The sequence below is a fragment of the Mirounga leonina genome, unplaced genomic scaffold (genome assembly GCF_011800145.1).
Source record: "Mirounga leonina isolate KUSES-001 unplaced genomic scaffold, KU_Mleo_1.0 Mir_91, whole genome shotgun sequence".
Taxonomy (NCBI): Eukaryota; Metazoa; Chordata; class Mammalia; order Carnivora; family Phocidae; genus Mirounga; species Mirounga leonina.
Genome location: NW_023270839.1, coordinates 27,973,030 through 27,999,010, shown reverse-complemented (window position 1 = coordinate 27,999,010; position 25,981 = coordinate 27,973,030). Strand labels below are relative to the sequence as shown.

The 25,981-nt window shown below is 39.7% G+C and overlaps 1 protein-coding gene across 4 annotated transcripts in view; it reads left to right on the top strand.

The window, feature by feature from the left end:
• The window catches only part of MYO5A (myosin VA), a 192,804-nt gene that overhangs the window by 130,284 nt on the left and 36,539 nt on the right, over nucleotides 1-25,981 (top strand). For all 4 annotated transcript variants that reach the window (XM_034994273.1, XM_034994272.1, XM_034994271.1 and 1 more), the window contains exons 23-28: nucleotides 2,177-2,270; nucleotides 4,531-4,679; nucleotides 9,114-9,227; nucleotides 16,606-16,749; nucleotides 16,999-17,052; nucleotides 21,487-21,714. In XM_034994273.1, the coding sequence (XP_034850164.1) occupies nucleotides 2,177-2,270; nucleotides 4,531-4,679; nucleotides 9,114-9,227; nucleotides 16,606-16,749; nucleotides 16,999-17,052; nucleotides 21,487-21,714 (783 nt within the window). The remainder of the gene's footprint in view (nucleotides 1-2,176; nucleotides 2,271-4,530; nucleotides 4,680-9,113; nucleotides 9,228-16,605; nucleotides 16,750-16,998; nucleotides 17,053-21,486; nucleotides 21,715-25,981) is intronic.

The window sequence follows — 25,981 nt, the reverse complement described above, 5'->3', positions numbered from 1 at the left end:
ATGTCTCCCACAGGATGGATGAGTAGTTGTAGGTCTTTTAGTAGAACCTTTGGACTCTAGTAAGAACAGAGGCAAAGTAGTATTGTAAGAAGAGAATTAATGGCTAAGTGCATACTCTACATTCTTTTTCTTTAAATACATAGGCCTGGATGAAGTGTAGACTCCTTTTTCTTCAAAAGGGTTAACATGATTAAGAAGCCAATCAACAAGTGAAATGTCATTAGCTGATAATAGAGATCTTTATGGAAACCTGCATTAAGGCTGTGTGAGAAGTCCAAGTGAGAAAAATCCAAATGTCTGCACACTGATTATAGCCAAGGGCTGCTATGCAGATAGAAAAACAACAATAGTGCTTATAGATTTGTGCTTTTACATTACAAATTTATATCAAAGTTTATATCAAAACTTCATTAAATACAAAAAACATTAAGGTTCTCAAGCAGCAATGCAATGTATTGTTTAAAATAAAAGTACCTCAACATAAAGCTTATTTGAAAACCGTGATAGATTTTCATAAATTCCACTAGTATTACCATCTTTAAATGAAAACAAAGTTGATTGTTGGCTGTGACTATTGGCAAGACTCTCAATTTCCTGTGCTTTTTCTCTACGAACTTCTGAATATATTTTTTTAAGATTTTATTTATTTGAGAGAATGCATGCATGGGGTAAGGGGCAGAGGGAGAGAGAGAGAGAGAAACAGACTCCCACTGAGCATGGAGCCTGTCACAGGGCTCAGTCTCACAACCCTGAGATCATGACCTGAGCCCAAACCGAGAGTCAGACTCTTTCTTAACCTACCTGCACCACCCAACTGAATATTAACACAGCCCTCTTTCTCTGTCTCTGAACTCCTGATAACTTTCTCTTTATTATTAAAGCTATTGCTTTAACATGTGACTCTTGATCTTGGGGTCATAGTTTGAGCCCCACGTTAGACATAGAGCTTACTTTAAAAAGAGGAAGGAAGGGAGGGAGGGAGGGAGGGAGGGAGGAAGAAAGGAAAAAAAGCACGTTGTTAGGGGAGATGAACCATGAGAGATTATGGACTCTGAGAAACAAACTGAGGGTTCTGGAGGGGGGTGGGGGGATGGGTTAGCCTGGTGATGGGTATTAAAGAGGGCACGTTCTGCATGGAGTACTGGGTGTTATATGCAAACAATGAATCATGGAACACTACATCAAAGACTAATGATGTAATGTATGGTGATTAACATAATAAAATAAAATTTAAAAGAGTTCCTTGAATTTATGCTTAGAGACAGGAATTCAAATTTTACTCATCACAAGCACACATTTATGTCAAAAATGAACTAAGTAAACTATAAACTTTGCAAAATTTACCTTTGGTTTTGATTTTTGCTTCCTGGGAATCCTCATCCAAATGGGAACTAGAAAGTGAAAGGTCAATGTGTTTTGTTTGTGTGTGCGCGCGTGCGTGTGTGTGTGTGTGTGTATGGGGGGCAAAATATACATATATATAACATAAAATTTACCACTTTAACCTTTTTTAAGTGTACAGTTTTGTGACATTAAGTATTTTCACAGTGTTGTAAGGCCAGTGCTTACACATGGAATAAAAGGACTAGTTTGCAAACTTGTAAAACTCTTAAGAGGAGATGAAAGGGAAATTCTCTTTCTCAAGACAGACAGCAGGGAGCTTCAGAAGGAATCCGGCGAATTCCAGAACCAAAATGCCCTTCATATCTTTCTTAACCTCCTTCATCTCTCTTAATACCTGAATCATGAATACACATAAGCTTTGTGTTAGGCTGTTGAGGTGAGAAGGCATTTTCATTCTTTCAAGAGCAAATGCTTATTAGGTGCCAGGCAGTTGCTAAATGCTCAAGGTACAAAGTAAAACAACAGCAATTATGTCCATCGTCCAGGAATTGCTAGTCTATTTAGGGAAGTAAAAGTAAATCATTTATAAGGGCTATAACGAGGCACATACAGGGTCCTGTAGGAGAGACACCTAATTGGAGGGGGTTTCCAGGAAGACTCTCTGGAGGGGGTAATGCTTGAGCCAAGTTCAAAAAAATGACTACATGGACCTACACAAAGAAATGAGGCGCAGAGATGTGGAAGTAGGAGGGCCTGTGGTGTGGTCTTTATATTCAGTACTGGGCGTCCTCTACCTACTGCAGCCATCTGAGTTGACTGTTTTATTTTATAGCTGGTATCAAATCTGAAGGAAGAAAATACTTTGCTGAAGCAGGAAAAAGAGGCCCTCAATCATCTTATCGTGGAGCAGGCTAAGGAGATGACAGGTAAGGCTCACGTGGGTATAACCTACCGTACTCCAGCCAACCTTAGATCAAACTTTTATATGTTACAACTTTGCTTAGAACTGAAATGTTTTAAACAGTTGAGATTGTCATCAGTAAATTTATGAAGTTCCAAGAGGCAAGCACCGTAAATATTTTGGTTGATTTAGTTGATGAACTTGTAAATCTGGTCTTTCTGTGTACAAATGTGAATTCATGTATAGTCAATATCTTATGTAATATTTTAAAAATTAATTTTGTTCTGCATGTATGATTTATTAGTTATGACTTATAGGATTCTATTGAATTAGGAAGAAATCATGAGCTAATACATATATATATGTGTGTGTCTACATGTACTTATTTATTTTTTGCTAAACCAGCGGATATTATCCTCCCAAGATCAATTACTCTTTTCCACCTAAAAAAAAAGGCAACTCTGATTTTTTGAATAGAGAACTAAGTAGATGTGAACATTTATTCTATTAGATATTTGTGAGATGGGTAAGAATGATGATAATTTACAAGGAGTCTACATATATATAAATGTGGGCTAAGAAGATACAGATTGAAGCTATAGTAATTGGTGGTGGAGACAGAGAGAAAGAGATGGATTGGAGTGAGGATATAGTATATGAAAAGAACCACCAGAATGTTATCCTTTTTGATGTGGTATTCAACATAAAGTTTTGAGATGAGGTATTCCAACAATAATGGTGTATTATTATTGACGAGGAAATTGAGGGAGAAAAGTACCTATTTATGAGTAAAATTAATGAGATCAGTTGTTAGAGCATTAAATTTTGGATGTCAGCTAGGGCCTCCAAAAAGAGATGTCCTGAAAACAAATTGAGATTAAAGATTAGAGACAGGAAGAAATAGGCCTTAAGGTACCCACTAAAGCTTTGTTGAGATGATAAGAGAACCCTTTGTGCTCCCCCTGCCCCCCACTACCTCCTTCCTCCCAATTGAAGGGCATAATATAAAGACAAGGGAAGAAATCTAGAATTAAGCCTTATAGGATGACCATAAGTAAAGGATAAAGTGAAGAAAAGAAACTAGAAAAAAAAAATTGATAGGGGATAGTAAAAACAGTCACTGAAGACATGGAAAGAAGGCTGCTAGGATGCAGAATATGATGGAAAGATCCAGAATGATGAGAATACTTGAAATTGGATGAGAAGAACAAAGAACATTGGATTTGCCTAGGGAAAATTTCTTGGTAGCCTTGTGCAGCTTCTGCAAATTGGTGAGAATAAAAGACAATTTACAGAATGTTATAGGGAGAAGAAATTCTTTCATTCATTCATTCACACATCATTAAAGCCCTACATTAGGGAAACACTGTGGAGGGCACCAGGGAAGCAGTTGTGACAAGACACTTGCAGCCCTCGCCCTTATGGAGCTGCCAGGGAAATAAATGGTGAAGCAATCGAAGCAGGCAGCGCAGCCTAAGATTTAGCCACGAAACATGAGAATAAAATGGGCCATATAAATATCAGGAAGCTTAATATTCATAAATGTGACTGGTGGACTCATTTAGGTAAAACATACAGCTGAGATCTGAGTCTGTTTACTTTGCTTTATCTGCAGTCCGGGGCTTATCTCTCATCTCCAGATGACATCCCAGGCAAATGCGAGCCACTGACAACAGAGACAGCAGAGTGGGGTGGGAAATGGAAAGGTCAGGGTACCCCCAGCAGCACACAAGAGAAGTAACAGCACTGATGACCAGGCACTGGGGTCTTATCTGGTTAGAAACTGGGGAGTAATAGGACCGTGGTGGTTCAACATTGTTCAATAGTATAAGATCTCAGCCTGGGGACTGAGGTGAGCGAAGAGTTTGACCTAGGATATAGGACAGCTGGGTTCATTGAGAAGTCACCACTCCCTCAGAGATTCGAGAAGTATCTAATTTGCAGAAAAGAATTTTATGATAGCCTGAAACAGAATATTGGAATAAAAAATACTTTCATTATTAAACAGTGACTAGTGGGAGTTATCAAGGATGTGCTATAACTGGTGAATGGACTAGTGGCACTGTGTCCATAGTACATGGGAGAACTCAGTAGATGATTGTTGTTATTAACAAACTACTTTTTTTGTCATGATATTTGCTTTCCCTGCATTCACTAAAGTACTCTTCATAGTTCATGGTGCTAAAAGTAAAACCCTTTGCAGAGAAACTGGAAGTCAGTGTACATGTTTGTCCTCTTGAGTTCTGTAGAGCCATCTTTGTTATGCTTTCCCCTCTTTCTTTCAGAGACTATGGAGAAGAAGTTAGTAGAAGAAACAAAACAACTGGAACTCGATCTTAATGATGAAAGGCTGAGATATCAGAACCTTCTGAATGAGTTCAGTCGCTTAGAAGAACGCTACGATGACCTCAAGGAAGAGATGACTCTGATGGGGGTGAGTCAAACACTTGCTTTTTTAAAAATGAAAACATTTAAGCACATACAATAGCAGGTGGACTAGTGGAATGAATCTCCATGTACTTCATGTACTCATTACCCAGTTCCAAAACAGTCAACACATTTCTACCCCTACTCTATCTCTCCTTCCCACCCCATCCAATGGTTTGAGTTGTTGTAAAGCAGATCCCACAAATCATATAACTTTATTCATGAATACTTTGTAAAGTCAAATACTTTAAAGACTGGGCTATGGGTTTTGTCATATGTATTGAACAACTTCATGTAAAATTTGCATATAAAGCAAATATTTATATAATTGAGTATTTCCTTTACTTTTTTTTGTTATGATTTCAAAGATATATTCCTACAAAAAGAAAATTCAGTCTCTATTTGTAACAAATTATCTTGTCTATTTCAAGAACTCTTCTGCATCTACCAACATACCTCTTGTACTTTTAATAGTTCTACACAGCCTCTCTGTTCTACTTCTCCAACTGTCAGGAAACAGAGAGTTCCCTAGCTCTCTTGTTCCCTGTAAGTATCAGCCTTGAAGGTAACCTAATGGTACAGATGGCTAGAAATGCTCTGAAATATCTCTTATAAAAACAAGATAATCTGATATCTGTGGCATAGAATATTTGCTTCAAATTTTGCTTCTATCTGGATCCTTTGACAACATTTTTTTAAATGTGACATTTAAAAAGTGAAAATAAAGGAGTTATGTAACACAAAAGAAATCAATTTGTCACCTGGAAGAGAGAAAACCTAGTCTCAAAGAGGTTAAAAAGCTAATTTAAATGCCACAGTTGGACTGTTATTTCAAACCTTGCTACTCTATCCTGATTTATATGTGACAAAGTGAAGTTAGAAGTAGGAGTAGGTCACCATTACACTTATTGACAAACCAGAAGGACCCTCATTAGGTCTTGTCTTCCTTGATCTCCCTGAGGCACTGGGCCTTGTTGAAATCTTTCCTCCTTCACATTCTCCCGTTCTTAGCTTTCTCTAGAGTCCTTTTCCTCTGTCTTTGAATATCATGTTCCCCAGAGTTCCATTCTTGGGTGTATTTTAATTCTGTTTACTAGATAACCGGACCAACATTTGTGGTGAATCTATGCTTTGGTTATGGTTAGAGCTAAGCTTCATGTCCCATGAGGTGTTTCGAGAGCCACTAGTTACTTGGGATATTAAGAAGTGGCATTGGGAAAAGAAATGATTGGGGTCATATAAATGTGGGAATCACTAGTCGAAACAGAGATAAACAGATTGTTTTTCCTACAGAAATTCTTGGATTCTTTAATACTGCATGCCTTGCTAAAAAAAAAAAAATACTGCATGCCTTGTGAGCCTCAGAAAATAGAATGAGAGAAGCACATGCCATGTATACATCACTTTCTGAGTACATTCCCGGAAATATCTGTGAGGTTAATGGGTCTCCTCTTTAGAGAAGTAGCCATGTCCAGAAAAGACCCTCCAGCAGTAGTGGCCATCCTCCAGCAACTTAGCAGGGCTGTTCCTTCCCACTGGACAAGTCTCTGCCTGCTAACCATTCTGTTCCCAGCAATGTGGTGGAAAAAAGATGTAATCAAGTTCCGGGGGCCATTCAGCTGCTTGATTTCTGATTTCTCAGCCTATAATCCTCTCCCCTGTATGCCTGTGACTCATGTCATTCCTCTTGGTTAACAAAATGGTCAGACGGAGGGAAAAGGAAAACAGCAGAAGAAGGAAGATTAGAGTCTGCTTGCTTCCTTCTCAGCTCTTCATTAGGTCTCCTTTCATAGCTCCAGATGCAGTCAAGATTGTAGTCTTTGCAGAAGATGTTTTCCAAGAATTGCAGTGAATAAAAAAAATGGACTATATAATATAGGATTAATTAAATAATAGCCATATCTTATTTTAGTGTTTAGGTAGAAACTTCACACCTGCAGATGGGTACTTGGCTAATATTTCATTGACACTGTTCTGCAGGTGGAGCCCTCACCGCCACAGTGCTTAGGAAGCATCTTGTGGTAAAGAGACTCCTCAGATGGATGGCAGGGAACTTTAGGGAGGGGAATTGATAGACTGCCTCAGGACTTCTGGTAATCTGTGTAATTCATGGGCCAAAGTTCATGCCGCTGATTACCAGGGTCTAGATTTGTTGGCCCTGGTACCAAGAAGTGTTGTAGGATTTTCCTCCAGGAACATTCAGTTGTAGAGTAGAGGCAAGGAAGAAAACACTAAATCCAGGGCCAAGGAAATTCAAGCAGACAGTGAAAGGATAATGAGGCAATGGAATGCAGGCTTGTGAAGTGTTTGAAGATTCATCCCAAGTAAGGAGGGAGTCCAGCATGTCAACAGTGGGGTCATTAATCTGGACAAAGGGAGTAAAACAGATTCAAGAAAAGAAGGAATTATTGGAGACATGACAGATTAAAAGAGGAGGTACGAGATACAGATCTTGAAGGAGCACTTGATGATCAATAGGATGTTTGTCCTTGTACTTGAATAGCATATGAGCTAAAAACTTGGGGAACAGAAGGCCATGCACAGGAGAGTTGTTGCATTACTGCAGGGTCCTAACAATGACGGCAGCATCCGCTCACATTAATTGAATTCTTGTTATATGCCAAGCACTATACTAACTCTTTACTTGCACTATCTTATTTAATCCTCACATAATCCCTATTAGGTAGATAATATTATTCACCTTTTCCTGATGATGAAAGTGAGGCCTGGAGAAGTTGGGCTAGGGACAAGTAAGTGGCAGATCTGGAATTCCTACCTGGCTCTCTCTTAATTCAGACCCAGAGCGTTTAACCACTGCCCTGTATCCAAAAGTTACATTAAATAGCAAATATACAGTGTTGCTTCTATTCATACCTTAAGGTATTTGTTGTTTAGTAACACATACATGAGGGAAAATAGAAGTCTCACTCATCTTTAATAAGCTTATTAAAAAACCTTTGTCCAGGTATTTCTGTGGACCTACCTGTTTCTCTTAATGATAGGACCAGTTTATTAATAAACACCTTCCCATGTAACTGTTGGTTGGGGCCAGGAACTTCACATGAGGTTGCCTGTGTACGTAAACAGTAAATCTGAGTGCCTTTGCTTTACGTGGGGTGGTTCTCCCCTTTAGTGTGTACCCTAGCTGCTAGATAGTTTCAGAAGTTCTGGTGTTCTTGGGTCTTCCTTATGCACGGGAGTACAGGTTGGGGTGGCCTGGGAGACTTTCGTCTGCCCCTGGATGCTGGCTTTCCTTTGGTCATATGGATGGGTCTGCTCTCTGTAAGCTGGATATGGGAGGGAAAAAGGCAGAGAAGCTCTTTGTGACTTCTGGCTCTTCCTGCAGCTGGGGGGAGGAGTAAAGGAAACTGAACAGACCAGAAAAGCTTCCAGAGGTCTTTCTAAAGCTCCGAGAGCCAGTAACCCTGTGAGATGCAGGCCACTGACCCTTTCCACCTCTTCTGCAGGGGGCTACCCTAGGAGTGAGGGGCACAAAATCCAGCCTTTTTATTACTTCTTTCTTCAAGTCACTCTCCTGCAGAGAGGAACAGACTGCAGTTGTTTAACTTCTCTGTTTTCCATAAGCTTTCTGAACGTTAGTTTCATAATACCACATGTCATAGAAATGTCACCTGGATTCCCTGAATTAATAACCCCAGGACGTCAGATGGCTCATCCTTCCCACTGCTGACTCCAGGGATTCAACTTCATGCACAAAAGTGACAGAAATTATAGTCACTGATGTAGAACCCCTCTCTTTTTTTCCATTTATGCTCAAATACAGTACAGTAAAATGATTATGCTATCATTAAACGTATCTCATGAACTTTTTACTAAGTTTTATTTCATTGCAACGCTGAAGTCAATATTTGGTTGCTGAGGCATTATACTTACACTTCACCCATTGTGACTGGCCACTCACAACTTCAAAAACCCAAAGGCGGGGGCGGGGGGGGTGCGCCCAGGTGACTCAGCTGGTTAAGTATCTGACTTGGGCTCAGGTCTTCATCTCAGGGTCCTGGGATTGAGCCCCGCATCAGGCTCCCTGCTCGGTGGGGAGTCTGCTTGTCCCTCTCCTTCTGCCCCTTCCCCTGCTCATGCCCTCTGCCTCTGTCTCTGTCTCTCTCAAATAAATAAATAAAATCTTAAAGAAAAGAAAAACCCAAAGGGGATTCTTCTAATAATCACAGATGATTTTTGTTTGAGCATTTGGTTTTGTGACTTTTCTTGTCATGCCCTACTGGTGCATCTTTTTCTTTGAGGAGCTCAGAAAGTGACCCTTTCATAAGGGTTTATTAAGGACAACATGGAACAGACTATTTGGGCATGAAAACAGCAAGTTAGTGAGTGGGGGTTAGAACCAAGTTAAGGTGGATGCTGTCTTAACTATAACTGGTTTAATTATATTGTGTTAATTATATTTGGTTTATCTGCCTTGCAGAATGTGCCTAAGCCTGGACACAAGAGAACAGACTCCACCCACAGCAGCAACGAGTCTGAATACACCTTTAGCTCTGAAATTGCAGAAACTGAAGATATGCCCTTGAGGACAGAGGTACATTTTAGATAGCTATCACTACAAGTAGGATGTCACCATGCTATTATTAACAGGCCTCATTTGCCCATAAATGTAGCAGTTGTTTCAAACTCTTCATATTTCATAAATGACCAATGGGTGCTTAATTAGCTTATTAATTATTACATGTATTTTCTTATATGTACATGCATACTTATTATAGATATTTTTCAGTAGACATTTTAATTTTTAATGTAATTTTGATGACCAGATTTTCCTTTTGTAATTCCCTTTTTCATCTTAACATACCCTATTAACAAAAAAACATAGCTTGTCATGAATTTATTTCAGACTGAGGTAAATTGTTTTTAATAGTAAGCCTTTTGTCCTTGAATAGTATAAATCACCAATGCCCAAGAGTTAGCAAAACTGCTGCCCCTGATGACAGTTTTTACCAATGTGATTTTTGTCCACAAAAATGCAAGAAAAGTAGCTTATAAATCTGCCTTAGTGTTTGTATTATGTGGTATGAAACCAAAATGGCACATTACCATAACTGCAAGAGTACAGTGACTTTAAGTTAGATTGTTCCCAAACCAATTCTCAGATCTTCTTTTCAAATATGGTACTAGTTTCGCTAATGCGTAATTCAGTCATAACTCTTCTATTTTTATATCGTATTCTGAGAAAGTGGCCAAGTCAGAAATAGACTGCTTCTGTTAGAACAGCCAAAGAAAATTGAATGATTCTTTCCTTTCTTGTCTTAGTTTTACTCAGGAATGAAAAGTTTCTGCCATCTCATTCTGTTCATTTTAAGGAAAAATGTCATATAGTTGGAATCATACATACAAGAACCCTAAGTTAACTTATCCAAGGTCACAGCGTGCAAGTGGCTGAACCAGTATTCTAACTGAGGCTGGTCTGTTCGGAGCCCCGTACTCTAGTTCCTCCCATCGGGGCATTTTATACTGCAGTTCTCCAGTCTGTTTCTCTCTGTAGCTAACGTTAGCCTGCAGACCATTGATGGAGCAGTATGGCCACTGTATAGCAGGATAGAGGTTGTTCTAGATTTTTGGCTGCTGTGTAACAAAGCATCCCAAATTTCAGTGGTTTCAAACCATAGCAATTTACTCATGTTCACAACTCTTGGAATTTTGCCTGGGCAGTTCTGCTGCTGCACATGGGGTTGGTTGGAGCACTTCGCTGCATCCCAGCCCAAGGAAGAGGACCTCGGGCCTCTCTGAGCGACTTCTCTGTTCAGCAGGATGGGGAATGGGTTCTGAGAGTGTAAGAGCAAAAGATGCCAGGGCTTGTGGGGCCCAGAACCAGCACCTTGTCAGTTCTGCCATATTCTGTGTCATAGCAAATTACAAGGCCAGCCCAGACTCAGGGGAAAGGGAGTGGACTTCATCTCTTGATGGGAGAAAAGACATTTGTGTTGGGAGCAATCACTGGTAACCATCTTTGGAGACTACCACAAAGTTGGACTTTGAAGATTTCAAAATTACAGCCTCTGGGCCTCTAGTGGATATGAAAGTTTTAGGATTGCATGCAGTTGGTCTTCATGGGAGTACTCACTCGCAGCAGTCCGAGGGAAGTATGTTTATACACTGTTGGCTTCAGTGTGATTCAAATTGAGCAGCTCCTGCAAGGAAGGGGAAAGCCATGACAGAAAGGGTGTGTTTGCTGCAAATTATTTTGTATTAAACTCAGGACAAAGAGGCTTCTTATTGATAGTTTTGATTGAGGATGTTACATTTTTAACCTCAAAAACTCTTCTGTGCTTTACCTAATTTTTACTAGTAACGGTATTTGTCTCTACTCTTTCAAGTTTTGTCCAAATTCTTACAGATTTGAAGGGAGAGTTAACCTTTTTGTTTCTAATTCTCACCCATATTTCTGCTGAGTCTTTTCTCAACTTGAGTTAGTTTAGGGGCACCTGGGTGGCTTAGTTGGTCAAGCATCTGACTTTTGATCTGTGCTCAGATCTTGATCTCAGGGTAGTGAGTTCAAGCCCCGAGTTGGGCTCCACGCTGGGCATGGAACTTACTTTAAAAAAAAAAAAAAAAGAGTTAGTTTAGAGTGGGATTTTGTATATTGCTCATCTCTTTTGAATAATGAAGTATGAACTGTGCTCCAGAAGTCACAGGCAGATCTGGAGTATTGTGTATTGCCCTTCACATGCACTGGCCATCAGCAGTAGGTCATGCACCTGGAAATCTCTCAATAATGGGAAAGGCTTTTCACTGAACTGGTCATCTTGTTCCTTGTGACTAAGTGCATGCATCTGAAATGTGGTTGGCTCTGGTTAGAAGGGTTGTCTTGACCATTGGACAGACTATAATAACTCTCCTCCTTGGAACTGAGTCCATAACCTGAGCCTCAGTCTCTCTCTGCCTCAGTTTCCTCATCTGTGAAGTGATATGCTATGATTATTATCTTACTTTAGAGTGATGTTTTGAAGATTGAGATAATTCCTATAAAGCATTTGCAGCAGTGTTTGATACATAGTAAGTGTTCAATAAATCCATGTTTTTGTTCTAATAAACAGGTTTCCAGTGACTATCCTATAATTTTGATTGGGTGTGGTCAGGATCAGAAAGAAATCTGTAAAACTGGTAATAGAAAAATTGATTATCAGAAGGGAAGTTGGGTGGGAGAGAAGTATCAGACTAAGACTATGGCTGTGGATTTGCACTTCTGATTACTTTTGACTTCCAGGTTTGTGTTTCTCCTTGCAACTACTTCTATAATGGCCAGGTTTACAAATTGCCCCTAACAAAGTAAAGGAGCACTTACTACTATGTGTAGTATTCCCAAGTAGCTCTTTCAGAATCTGGTGCCAGGAAAATAATAAGCCCCTTCTTGGTTATGAATTGATTTTTTTTTTTTTAATTTAAAATAGGAGTTTTTCAGACTGTTTTGGAACACAGAATTCCAACCTCAGTCATGTAATGATAGTAAAATTGGATGTAAAAAAGAATTGATGTCTTTCTAGTTTTGCCAAACCTGTGATTTGTGGGTCACAAGTCAGGCTGGCACCTGCATGGCTGTTTCCCTCTGGAGAACTCACCTGCCAAGCTCCACCTGCTGCGCAGCCCTCCCACGCCCACAGCATCTTCATGGTCTGGGGCTGCATTCTTTCGGAACCTTTGCTTCTCCCTGCTCTGTCATGCACCTTTCTTACTAGCCATCGACTCATTATCCCAGCTCTGCTTCTGCCCTGGAGCTTCCTCACACCTGTCAAACCCAGGGAAAGGGTCACCATAACCTTCTCAGCTATTGTTAGCAGTAATTCCAGAATGATTGCAGACGTATGCTGGTAATTTTGTGAGTAAATTCTCTTGCCTTCTGGATTTTCCTCAGATGAGAGACCATGATTTTTTAGGTCAGTTTCAAAGCTTCACTCTCTTAGAAAAGCCCTGGATGATAAAGTCCTTTCTAAGGAAGGAAAGCAAAGCAAAACCCCAGAAACTTCTCTGAGCCAGATGGCCCAATCTTCCTTCCTTCCTTTTTTTTTTTTAATGATTGATTTATTTATTTTTCAGAAAGAGAGAGGCAGAGAGAGAGCACAAGCAGGGGGAGGGGCAGGCAGAGGGAGAAGCAGGCTCCCCACTGAGCAAGGAGCCAGATACGGGAATCGATCCCAGAACCCTGGGATCATGACCTGAGCTGAAGGCAGCCGCTTAACCAACTGAGCCACCCAGGTGTCCCCTAATCTCCCTTCTTGCTTGTGTGGCATGGAGAAGACAAATGGTATCTCTTTGACTAGATATGTCATTAGGGATCAGAATGGACACCATGTGGAGCACTCTTAAATAATTACCAGTCCTTATGCCTCAGGCAGTTTTGTGGTTGTCAGATGTTATTTTTTTGTATTCTTCCATCTCCTATTTTAATATTCCTATCTATAGAATTTTGCTTTTATCTAGCAATCAACTCATTCTTTATGCAGTATTTGCTAGTATCTAAAGAGTTAGCCCATCCCACTTTTAAATTAAAAAAAATTTTTTTTTTCTAGAGAGAGAATGAGCGGGCACCAGCCTGGGCAGGGTGGGGGGCATAGGGAGAGGGAGAGAGAGAATCATAAGCAGGCCCTACACCCAGCATGGAGCGTGGCACTCTGGCTCGATCTCATGACCCTGAGATCATGATCTAAGCCGAAATCAAGACTTGGACGTTCAACTGAGCCATCCAGGCCCCCCACCCCATCCCATTTTAATGAGAAGATTCCTTTTAAACAAAAATGCCCGTTCAAGATTAAGAGGGATGATTCCCAAATGATGACATTTGAAGTACAATAAATGAAGTTGGGAGGTGAAGTCTTCTATTTTTTTTTTTTTTTTAAGATTTTATTTATTTATTTGACAGAGAGAGAGACAGCGAGAGAGGGAACACAAGCAGGGGGAGTGGGAGAGGGAGAAGCAGGCTCTCCGCTGAGCAGGGAGCCCGATGCGGGGCTCGATCCCAGGACCCCGGGACCAACACCTGAGCCGAAGGCAGACGTTTAATGACTGAGCCACCCAGGCGCCCCGGTGGGAAGTCTTCTATTACAGTGTAAAAAAAGATTAAGTAATGAAAATTTTCAGGGACACATACATCATTAATAGATGGACAAACATTAAAAACACATGAATGGAATGTTTACATTGTAAATAAGCTAAAATACAAGTATTTGTGGGATGTGTAGAAATGATTTTTTGTATGAATGAAAATCTATAGTAATTTCATGTTCAGGCAGGTCGTCATGTCCATTCTGCTCAGTCAACACAGACTTTATGGCAAAGATCATAATACCTAAACTTTTTCTTACTGGTGAACATTACAAGAGTGGACAGTAAGAAAAAGTCCAGGTCTAACTAGTTTGTGGGTAAATGACCCTGATAGCCTACAGATAAATGCCCCACTTCTTAGTTTAAATTGATTTTTCTTAGATTTTTTTTAGAACTGGAGTAACATTGAATTCAGCACTACTAAGAATTCGTAAAAGACTAAAGATAGATAATAAATATAAAAGGAATTCGACCTCAACAAAAGGCAAAGATATGTAAATTAAAACTACAGTTAAATACACTTTTGGTCTATCAATTGAGCCATTTAAAAAAAATGATTTAACAGTCATTGTTGCAGGCATGGTGGTGGTTGCTTGATGGAAGTGTAAACTAATTTAGCAGACTTAAGAACATTAATATTTAGGTATATATGTACTAGGATGTTTATTTTCGTATATATATATATTTTAAAGATTTTATTTATTTATTTGACAGAGAGAGACAGTGAGAGAGGGAACACAGCAGGGGGAGTGGGAGAGGGAGAAGCAGGCTTCCTGCTGAGCAGGGAGCCCGATGTGGGGCTTGATCCCAGGACCCTGAGATCATGACCTGAGCCGAAGGCAGATGCTTAACGACTGAGCCACCAAGGCGCCCCTATTTTAGTATATTTCAATAGCAAAAAATTAGAAACAACTTCAATGCCCATCAGTAAGATAATAGCTAAGCAAATGATGGTACACATGTCAGTATAACTATTAAGAATTATGGTTTCAAATATCATATTATGAATTTGGAAAACATTTGTAATAAAATGCTAAATTTAAAAGACAATACAAAATTATAATGAAAATATTCCAATTATTTTTATCTATAGAAAAGAGACTGGACAAAAATTGTAGGTTTTCTCTGAAGATGTGATTATGGCTTTATTTTTCTTCTTTGTACTTAGTTCCTAAACTTTCTATAAAAGTTTATTTTGGGGGCATCTGGGTGGCTCAGTTGGTTTAAGTGTCCAACTCTTGATGTCAGCTCAGGTCATGATATGAGGGTTGTGAGACCAAGCCCCATGTCAGGCTCCATGGTGGGTATGGAGCCTGCTTGAGATTCCCTTTCTCCCTCTGCCCCTCCTCTTCCCTCTCTCTTAAAAAAAAAAGCTTATTTTGTTTTGATATCTGAAAAAAAGTCTTTTAAAAAATTGACAATTTGAAATACAAGACACACTAATCAGTTAAGAATTATACTTTGACCAAGTGCCTGGGTGGCTCAGTCGGTTAAGCATCTGCCTTTGGCTCAGGTCATGATCCCAGGGTCCTGGGACTGAGCCCCATGTCAGGCTCCCTGCTCAGTGGGGAGCCTGCTTTTCCCTCTCCCTCTGCTTGCTGCTCCCCCTGCTTGTGCTCTCTCTCTGTCAAATAAATAAAATCTTTTAGGGCAACCCTTTCGGGCCCCCTTCCTCCTTGGGAGCTATGTACCATTACTTTGCTATGCTCAATAAACCTTGCTTTGCTGCCCACCACTCTGGTCTACCTCTTCATTTTTCGAAGTGCCTTGACCAAGAACTGCGGGCAGTGATGGAGAAAAAATCCTGCAACACTCGGACTCTTGGTTTTAGCTCAGGTCATGATTTCAGGGTCATGAGATTGAGCCTTGCATCAAGCTCGAGATTGTCTCTCCCTCTGCCCCTCCTGCTTGTGTTCTTTCTGTAAAATAAATAAATAAATATTTAAAAAAACAAAATAGATAAATAAATAAATAATCATTTTTAAAAAATTAAAAATAAAAGCCATGTGCATTTGATTTTTTAACAAAAATAAGATCATAATATAAATACTGCCTTGCAACTTGTTTATTTCACTTAATACTTTTATCTAGGGGCGCCTGGGTGGCTCAGTCGTTAAGCGTCTGCCTTCAGGTCATGATTTCAGGGTCCTGGGATCGAGCCCCGCATCGGCTCCCTGCTGGGCGCGAAGCCTGCTTCTCCCTCTCCCGCTCCCCCTGCTTGTGTTCCCTCTCTCGCTGTCTCTCTCTCTCTTTCAAATAAATAAATAAATAAAATCTTTAAAAAAAAATACTTTTATCTAGGACATATTTATCCACTCATGTATATCTATTTCATTTTTTTAACAGCTATGAAATATTTTAGTTTGATTATACTATAATTTAAGCAACTCTTCTATTGACTAACATTTGGGTTTTTTTCCAGTTTTTTACAGTTACAAAAAATGCTGCAGTGAACATCTTTTTCCATATATTCTTGTGTACTTGTGTAAGAATTTTTGTAGGATGATTCTTAAACATATATTGTTAGGTTAAAGGGTATACACATTTAAATTTTAATAAATACAGCTAACTTGCCCTTTTAAAAGGCCTACTTATACTTCCACCAGTATTATATAAGACGCTATTACTAATACATGGCATTATTGATCTTTCCAGTCTTTGCCAATCTAACAGGGAAGAAGTAGTGCCTCGCTGTTGTTTAATTTGCACGTCTCTACTCATTAGCTGGGGTGGGCATGCCATTCTTTGGCCATTTATGTTTCTTCTGTAAGCTTGCCTGTTTCTCTATTGGACTGCTCATTATTTCTGCATTGGCTTTACATCTTCTGGATCATCTTGACCATCTTATGATTTCTGGGGTTTAGGAGCCAAGTGAGAAGAAGGTGCCTCTGGACATGTCATTGTTCCTCAAGCTCCAGAAGCGGGTCACAGAGCTGGAGCAGGAGAAGCAGGTGATGCAGGATGAGCTGGACCGCAAGGAGGAGCAGATGCTCCGCAGCAAGGCAAAGGTACGCAGTGCTACCGCACCCCAGGGCCATGCGCAAACTGAGCACTGAGCCGGGGACTTAGGTGCAGTTCTGCAGTCTCTTCTTTAATGGAAACTCAGCCCAGAAGTACTTTATCCGAGCAGCATTTGGTTCACGTAGTGAGGGCAAAACTCTCCCCACTATTTTCTGCAGAGCAAGGAAATATTCTGAGGAAAAATGTGACAATTAAAGTATAACTACTTATTTATAAAGTTTTTACATTTTCCCTAGGAAGAAGAAAGACCACAAATTAGAGGTGCAGAACTGGAATATGAGTCACTCAAGGTAATGGGAAGTTTCTGCCCAAGGCTTTGAATATCTTGTTTTGGCAAACAACCTGCTCAGAGTTTCTCTTTTTCTCAGAGAACATCCTTAAGGGTACCCGAGGTTCTAGCTTCACCCTTATTCAGGCATTACTTCTAGCCTCATGTTGTTTCTTTTTGTAGATTCTATTTCATATAAGCTAGAGTTCAGTCTAAGCAGAAACAGGAGTAATAGCTGCCGTTTGAGGCGATAGAAGGTAGTAAAGGACATTGATTCTAGCACCAGACTGCCTGGGTTCAAATGCTAGATCTGCCACCATATGGCTGTGTGCAAGTTATGTATCTTTTCTGTGCCCCAGTTTTCTCATCTATAAAATGGGGAAGATGATACTATTTATCTTATCGGACCATTATGAGGATTATATAAAGTGATCCATGTAAACTGCTTAGAATAGTGCCCAGCACGTAGTAAGTACCCAGCAAATGTTGGCTGCTATCATTATCCTCATCATTTTTAAATGCCTGTACTTTACATATTAGCTGAAATTATTACAATAATCCTGCAAGTAAGTATTTTAGTTCCCATTTTACAGATAAGGAAATTGAGGTTAAGAGATATGAGTAACTTCCTAAGATCACCCCATTAGAAAATGACAGGAACAGGATTTGAATATACGTATCTTTGGCTCCAAAGTCTGTGCTCTAACTACCAAACTCCACTGAAACGATGTACTTATAGAGAAGGATAGCTAGGTATTAGTTTGCTAGGTATTAGAATAGAAATGTATTCTAACTTATTTTTTAGAAACTGTTGGGAGGAGGAAGATGAAGGTGGAGAATTGTCTCCTTAATGGTTGAAGGCAATGTCTATCTAGCAGGTACTGTGGTCCCAGAGCAGTTGAACATGGGAAGGGCTCTGATTAGGAAGGAACAGGAGTTCCCGAAATACAAAGCATCTTGGGTAACCCAAGAGCTGAGGTATAAAACAAACAAGAGCCCATTCCTTGATACAGAGTAGGTTGTGGGCGCCTGGCTGGCTCAGTTGGTAAAGCATGTGATTCTTGATCTTAGGGTCATAAGTTCAAGCCCCACGGCGGGCATAGAGTTTACTTTAAAAAATAAAAATATAAATAAAAATAAAATCAGGGTAGGTTGTTCTTCACTAGGCTCCTTTCTTTGCTTTCCAGAATCAGAGCCATTTGAGCCGTGTGAAGTTTGAGCTGTCAGGCTATCAGCTATCAAGGCACCCCCAGCTTTAAAAGTTTTCTAGGTTATTAATTAAATTATTAGTCTTAAATTTATCTTTCTCAGACATTTTCTGCTTGTGTTTATTTTTTACTGTTTTCTCCTTTTGCAAACTATAATATAGAATAGCTAGAAAACTATAGTGAGGTTTATGATGATAACCAAAGCTAAGAATTAGAAAAGCCACAACATAGCATAAGGAAACTCATTATTTTAAAGCCTTTATGTGTATTTGAGAATTCCTAGGGTCTCCCTAAACACCTGTCATAAGGATTTCTGTATTATTTTTTTTTTCAGTACTAATACTTCAAGTCTAGTTCTTTTTTTTTTTTTTTTTTAAGATTTTATTTATTTATTTGACAGAGAAAGACACAGCGAGAGAGGGAACACAAACGGGGGAGTGGGAGAGGGAGAAGCAGACTCCCTGCCGAGCAGGGAGCCCGATGCGGGACTCGATCCAGGGACTCCAGGATCATGACCTGAGCCGAAGGCAGTCGCTTAACCAACTGAGCCATCCAGGCGCCCAAGTCTAGTTCTGATATATTATTTTCTAATAGCATGATGTGGAACATAACTTACATTAATGGGACCCTGTCCTCTGTGGATTTGCCACTTCCCATGGTCCAGAACTGCTGATTACTGCTTCCTCTTATTTATTTATAAGGATTTTATTTATTTGACGGAGAGAGAGTGTACAAGCAGGGGGAGCAGCAGAGGGAGAAGGAGAAGCAGGCTCCCCCGCAGAGCAGGGAGCCTGATGTGGGTCTCGATCCCATGACCCTAGCATCATAACCTGAGCCGAAGGCAGTCACTTAACCAACTGAGCCACCCAGGCGCCCCTACTGCTTCCTTTTGAGGCTGTGTGGCATTGGTATAGAGAATGCCTGTCCTCCACCCTGCCCAACCCACAGTTCCTTTATCAACCCCTTCCCTTGAAGATAGTTAGAACTCTTCCACTGACATTTGATAAACACTTGACTAGTAATACCTCGTATTTACTTTACAGTTTGGAAAGTTTTTCTTACACCTTATCTTATTTAGTCATTGTCACAACTTCTGAGATAAGTTATTTCCTCTTTAAAGATTATTAAACTGAGGCTTAGAACAGTTAAGAGATTTACTATCAGGTGGTAGAGTCTGATCTTGAATCTAGGTCTCTACACAGAAGGAAACTTTCTAAACACCCTAGGTTCCTATGATCATTTGTTTGAAAATTTATTTTTACCAAAAAAAAAAAAAAAAAAAAGGCACTATTTGAAAATACTCTAAAGAGCCCTTTTACCCTTTCTGAATTATAACATGAATAAATCTATTGCCCCTTCAATGAAAGTACTACTTGCGTAGTATTTATGTTTGCACTGAAAGAAAAGAGTGGCAGCAAAGAGTCATCTCTATTATCCTGACTCTCTGTTTCCTTTAGTACCCTTTGTCTAGAGGACCAACTCATGCCATGGGTCATACAAGACAAGCATCAGATGGGATGGGATGGCACAGGCCAACAGAATGGGAGTAGGACTGTCATCTCCAGCTCTTTTCCATCTGCCTGCCTCACACAAAAATGGACAGATAAAGACATTCTTTGTAGTATGTTAAAAATGAAGCCCAGATAAAAAGGGGAAACAAAGAAGCCCAAATCACTAAGTTGCCGAGTACTAGCTCAGTATTTCTCAAAATGTGGTCCCTGGGCCAGCAGCATCAGCATCACCTGGTAACTTATTGGAAATGCACATTTGTAGGCCTCATACCAGGCCTTTTGAATCAGAAACTCTGGGGGTTGGGCCACGCAATCTGCCCTCCAGGTGATTCTGATGCACTTTAAAGTTTGGGAAACACTGCACCAGAGCTTAGTGTCCAAGTGAAGACATTCATGTTTTCTGTTGCAGAAATGAGCAATACGAATCCGATTACTAGTTGTTGGGAGACTGGGGATAGGAAGGATCATTCATTTTCACATAAGAATAGATTAATTCATGGAAGAAAGGGTTATATATTCTTATACTAGAAAAAAAAAGACTATAAATAGTTCTGCTATAAACTGTTAAGAGGTCCTATGGTGTTCTAAACCCAAGGTGGCTGCTCTGGAAGAAACAATAAAATATTTTATCTTTTATACATAAAAATATCTCACTTCCACTCTCATAAGGCCTGTGTAATGTGCTAAAAACAAGGCAGCATGGTGCTTTACTGTTTCTCAGCCAGTTTCCCAAGACATCTGTATTTTCGTGTCAGAACTCTCCCATTGCCACTGTTTGAGCAGAGTATGCAGAGGGCAGTGCTAACTAGTGACAGGAGGATGGCTGGTAGTATGTGAAAGTGTGGAAGGGGTAAAAGATGAGTATGGCCATCTGGATGGCACAAGGAGCCCATCCTTTCCTCCTACCTCCCAAGACTTAGGCCAGCAACTTCACAAGCCTCTCATACACATGTCAAAGTAATTTGGAAAATACACTGTTTGTCGTCATCAAAACACTAATTATTAGTTTAAGTGATATGGTAGGGGCGCCTGGGTGGCTCAGTTGGTTAAGCGACTGCCTTCGGCTCAGGTCATGATCCTGGAGTCCCAGGATCGAGTCCCGCATCGGGCTCCCTGCTCGGCGGGGAGTCTGCTTCTCCCTCTGACCCTCCTCCCTCTCATGCTCTCTGTCCCTCATTCTCTCTGTCTCAAATAAATAAATAAAATCTTTAAAAAATAAAAAAATAAAAAAAAATAAATGATATGGTAATTTTTTAATTCAAAGTTAAAAGCCTAAGATTTCAATGTTCTTTCCATTTTGTTTTACAAAGGAAATAAGAGGATGCTACTCAAGATTTCAGGGTTCTGCTCATCTGAACCGTTCACTGGAAATCACCTGACCAGCTGAACCCTCATACTTGCCCTGTATTTACCTGCAAACAAAACCTGGGCTTCTGAGGACTAGGCTAAACTCATCCCTTGGGACTCAGCAATCTCTCCAGGCCTATGAACTCACCCTAGGCAGGCCCAGAATAAATGTGACTCTGGAATTTGGGTTGATGAAGCAAACTACCGTTCACCTTGATGTCAGCTTTCTTAATTTGTGGAACAGAGTTCCCAGTACAGCCTGGAAAGCTGTTCACTAGGGTAGCTCTGACGATCTTTTCCAGAAGAACTCTACCATCTTGGGGGAACATGAGTATTCCAGTGTAAAGTTGAGGATAACAGCAGTGAACTATTCTTTGTCTCTTCATACAGCGTCAGGAGCTGGAATCAGAAAACAAAAAACTGAAAAATGAGCTAAATGAGCTACGCAAGGCCCTTAGTGAGAAAAGTGCCCCAGAGGTGACGGCTCCAGGTGCACCAGCCTATCGTGTCCTCATGGAGCAGCTGACCTCTGTGAGTGAGGAGCTTGATGTCCGTAAGGAGGAAGTCCTCATCTTGAGGTCTCAGCTGGTGAGCCAGAAGGAGGCCATCCAACCTAAGGTAAGCATGAGCAAGTGACTGAAGTGGGTGTCTGGGGACTGGACTCTTTCTTTCTATCCTTTCCCTGCAATTTATAATGAAGCAAACATGAGCATTTTTAGTCTAATTAGCATTTAGTCCAAAGGATATTATCATTTTTTAAAAAAATCTCAACGTTGCTTTAAAACTGTCTCAAGTGCCAATTAAAGTGAGCAAAAAAATAAATGAAATCCCAAATGATCTTCTGAGTGTCATTTCTCACTCATGAGCAAAGAGCTTTTAAAATTAAACTTTAAGTAGTAATCTGGTCATGATAAATTTTCATCCAAAGTAAAATTCAGGGCTCCTGGCCGGCTCAGTCAGAAGAGCATGTGATTCTTGATCTTGGGTTCGTGAGTTCAAGCCCCACGTTGGGTGTGTAGATTACTTAAATGAATAAATCAAATAAATAAACTTAAAAAAAAAAGTAAAATTCTGTTGAGTACAAAAATCCTCTTGCTGTGGGAAAGCATTAAATATGACCTTAAAATTATTTGTTGGTAATAGCCCATTTAACTGTAAAGAGAACACTTAAAAGGGTTAGAAATGAGATCAGCGAGTAGAAGTTCCATGGAGATGATTTCTGCTCACTTCAGGGAGTTCTCTCTAATGGGGGAGCTGTCCCAACTGGGGAGGGGCTATGTGTGGTGATTCAATAGAAAGGACCCATGCCAGAGGGTAGAGATGGCCCTCCAAAGTCCTTCCTGCCCTCAGGTTATTTGGGACCTGATGCTGTCATGTGTTGGTAAAAAATGGGCCTTTTTGTCATTTGCCATCAGAGGGACTCTGGGTAATCATTTTAAAACCTGGCCTGTGTCCCTGCCCATGTTCATGCAGCAAACAAAGTGTTATCAAGAATTAGACAATCAATTATTCCAGCTGCATGACATACCATATAAAAAATGACTATGATATCTAATGAACTGGAAGATCTGAGAGTACTTCTCTTAGATATAGTAGTTCTGCATGTGGTTAAAGTACTGAAACTGGCACGTAACATTTGGATTTGAGAACGGCAACTCATATCTGAGATCAACACTGATCCAGAAAATACCAAATTCTGTGAAAATAAGATATTGGCGACTAATCTTGGGAGGGGAGAAAAATCCCAGGAATAAGTAGAGTTATATAAAGAAATGGGCTTTCTTATTTTAAAACAAATCACAAACCCATTCAGTCTGAAATGAGAAGATTCTGGAATGGGAATCTCTCCTTTGGCCTGGCCCTATTCGTCTCTCCTTCCCCAAGGCTGTCTCTGTTTGGTTCCCATGACTACTGCTGTGGTTAGGCCTTGAGATAAAGACTCTCTCTGCATACTGGCTGGAGCAGAGTCCAAAATTATGATTCTTTTCTCTGGTTCCCTTGTGACAAAGTGGTATTCTCACAGGAAACTTGAGTTAAAGTTAAGGGAAAAGAAAAGAAAAATGAACCAAGGGGCATAAAAACAATCCAGCTAAAAGAGCACATAGTTCTGGTATCACATGCTCTCAGCATGGTATCACCCAGCTCACAGCTGCTCTCTAGCCACTAAAATGGGCTGGTCCTGTCTCACCAACGCCCCTGCTCTCCAACTCTCAGCCTACACATGGCAGCAGCTTGCTCTTTGCTAAGAAAAATGCCTATGACACTGATTGAGACCTTTCAAACACATGGCTGTCTGTCCCACTCAGTTTCCAGTCCAGGAGACTCATCATTTCACAACTTCTTTGCAGGGCAATAGTGAGTGACACCCAGGGAGGTAGGTGATAATCCAGCCCAGCCAATCTAGTTCATCTGCTCTGCCTCTGTGAGTATTCTGGAAGGTGTCACTTGGACAAATGACATCCTATCAGAGCTTTACTGTAACTCTCACAGACCTAGGATAAGAATTTCACCCATATACATTAACAGGAGGGTCATTTTCTCACATACTCACAAATTAGAAAAACCAAAACAACTCGAAAAGAATTTCAAGCACTTGTTCCTGAAAATTAAGAATTATCACACAAATATATATATTAATGTTCACCTTATGCTGGTTCTATGAATACTAATTTTGGGGTTTTTACAGTTAGCTTTTCTCTGTTATGATGGGGCTCATTGATGGGATTTATTTGTGGAACTAAGGGTTTATTGTTTTCTCCATTTATTTTTTGTGCTTGCTGACTTGTGATTTTCAGGATGACAAGGTAATTATAAATTTTTTAAAAAATTTTAGTAAATACTTCTGTTTAATCCTAAACTTTAGTTTATAAGTATTCCCCCAATATATATAGTCGATGCTTCTAGCCACCAAGTCTATTTTGATATTTACAAATTAATTTCCTATTTGAGCCCTCTCTTTGTCAGTGGAAAAATAATGGATGTAGCAGGCTCCAGTCTGGATCACAGGGAGGTCTCCATGACTTCCAATTCAGAGTCAGTTCTCTGACCCACTATAGTAGTTGTGGTAGGCCATCCACAAGCATGGGGGCCCAGGATGGGAGTCCCTTAACTTGGAGTACACCCAGAAGCAAGGCTGTCCCACACTCTTGTCTAGCAGCTGTGGATTTGTTGGCCAACGGCGAGAAGGAGCCTCAGGAGTAGAGCATACCCTTCCTGGGAAGGGTAGGATTTTCCTACATGGTGCAACCCTTTCTACACTTCTGGTCACTGGCTTGGGGGAGACAAACTTTGAGCAGTGAGTTAGGAATTTCCTAGCACTGGTGGTCCAAGTCTGATCCCATGCCCAACCACCACTTCTTAGCTAAGGTAGGCCAGATGAGGGAAGGACTGGCTGCTTATTGTCAGGAAAGCAGCATATCAAGAAGCTCATCTTTCCTTTAGATTAGTTCATAGGATCAAGTTACCTAATTTACTACAAGTTCAAAAGTACATCATGTAGGTCTTCAGATATCAGAGAATACATACAGCATTATGTAATATAGGGGTTGGGTCTTTGAGAGTTACTACTTAAAAGTTAAAAATCTGAGTATGAAAAAAAAAAATCTGAGTATGGCCCTTTGTAGAATAGAAAAATTTTCTGTCTTTCAGGGAAAGAGAAAAAAATTTTCTATGAAAGATATACTAAAATATATAGAAATCATAGCTAAAGAAATGCTCCATGTGGTGTTTATGGGAAAAATTTTTTAAATTCAGTAAAATATAAGCTCTTGTTAATAGCTCTTACCAGCTTATATTTGATCTTCTCTGAGGATGCATTTATAAGCTCACAAGGAGAAAAGTGGGATTTTTTTTTTAAGTATGTTTCTTATCAAGAACTGGTCTTGAACTTATCTCAGAACTGGTCTCTAAGATCATGTTTTTTAAAGTGTATTTTATTAAGTCCACTTCATTGTGAGACCTGCCTTTGGAGCAAACATTGACTAACATCAGGCATATACTATTGAGACAAATAGAATGGGCCCTTGGGTTCTAAAATGTATTATTCTCTAGAGGCTATGGAGCAGTAGTTCTTAGTCTGTTCTTGCCCTGGTTTAGGAGAGACAGAGAGTAGCTGAGTAGAAGCAAGATTCGGAAATTACATTGGTTGTCAGACAGATTAGACCAAAAAGGAAAAATTAAAAAGGAAGTAAAAATGTTAGCAGAGAAGTGCTTTTTATACAAAATCATTAGTAATGCTGACCTGCCAGAAGCTTATGTACCATGCTATAATGTAACAGGGAGAAAGGACTGAATAACAGCAGATGGTAGATATTTACAAGGAGCTAAATCCTTCCCGTTTATATATATCTAAATGTATGAGAAAAAACTTCTAATTTTGCCAAAGCATATCATCTACCTTTTTTGTACTGAGTTTTTAATGGAAAAAATGAGCTTTATGTCAAACTTTACAGTGTTTTACTGGGGCATTTGTTTTATTATAACTAGATGGGAAGTAGTAGAAAGAATAGCTTTTGTTCTCTGTTCATTCAGTAGTTGCTTGGTGTTTTTACCCGGTTATTGTTCTAATGCTTTATGCATACTTGGAAATATATCTATAGTTTTATATATAAAGTATATATACATATATAAAAATATATATACACCCTTTGAAGTATATATATTATAACATAGCATTAGAGCAATTATCAGGCAAGGACACCAATAAGCTACTTAATGGAATATATATATATATATATATATATATATATATATATATATATATATATATATATTCCATTTCACATTATGTAAAACACACACTGCCCATCAGTGATTTTATTTACACGACAGTGGTACTCTAGACTCTCACCACCCTTGTAGTGGAGCAGTAAGGATTTTCAAGAGA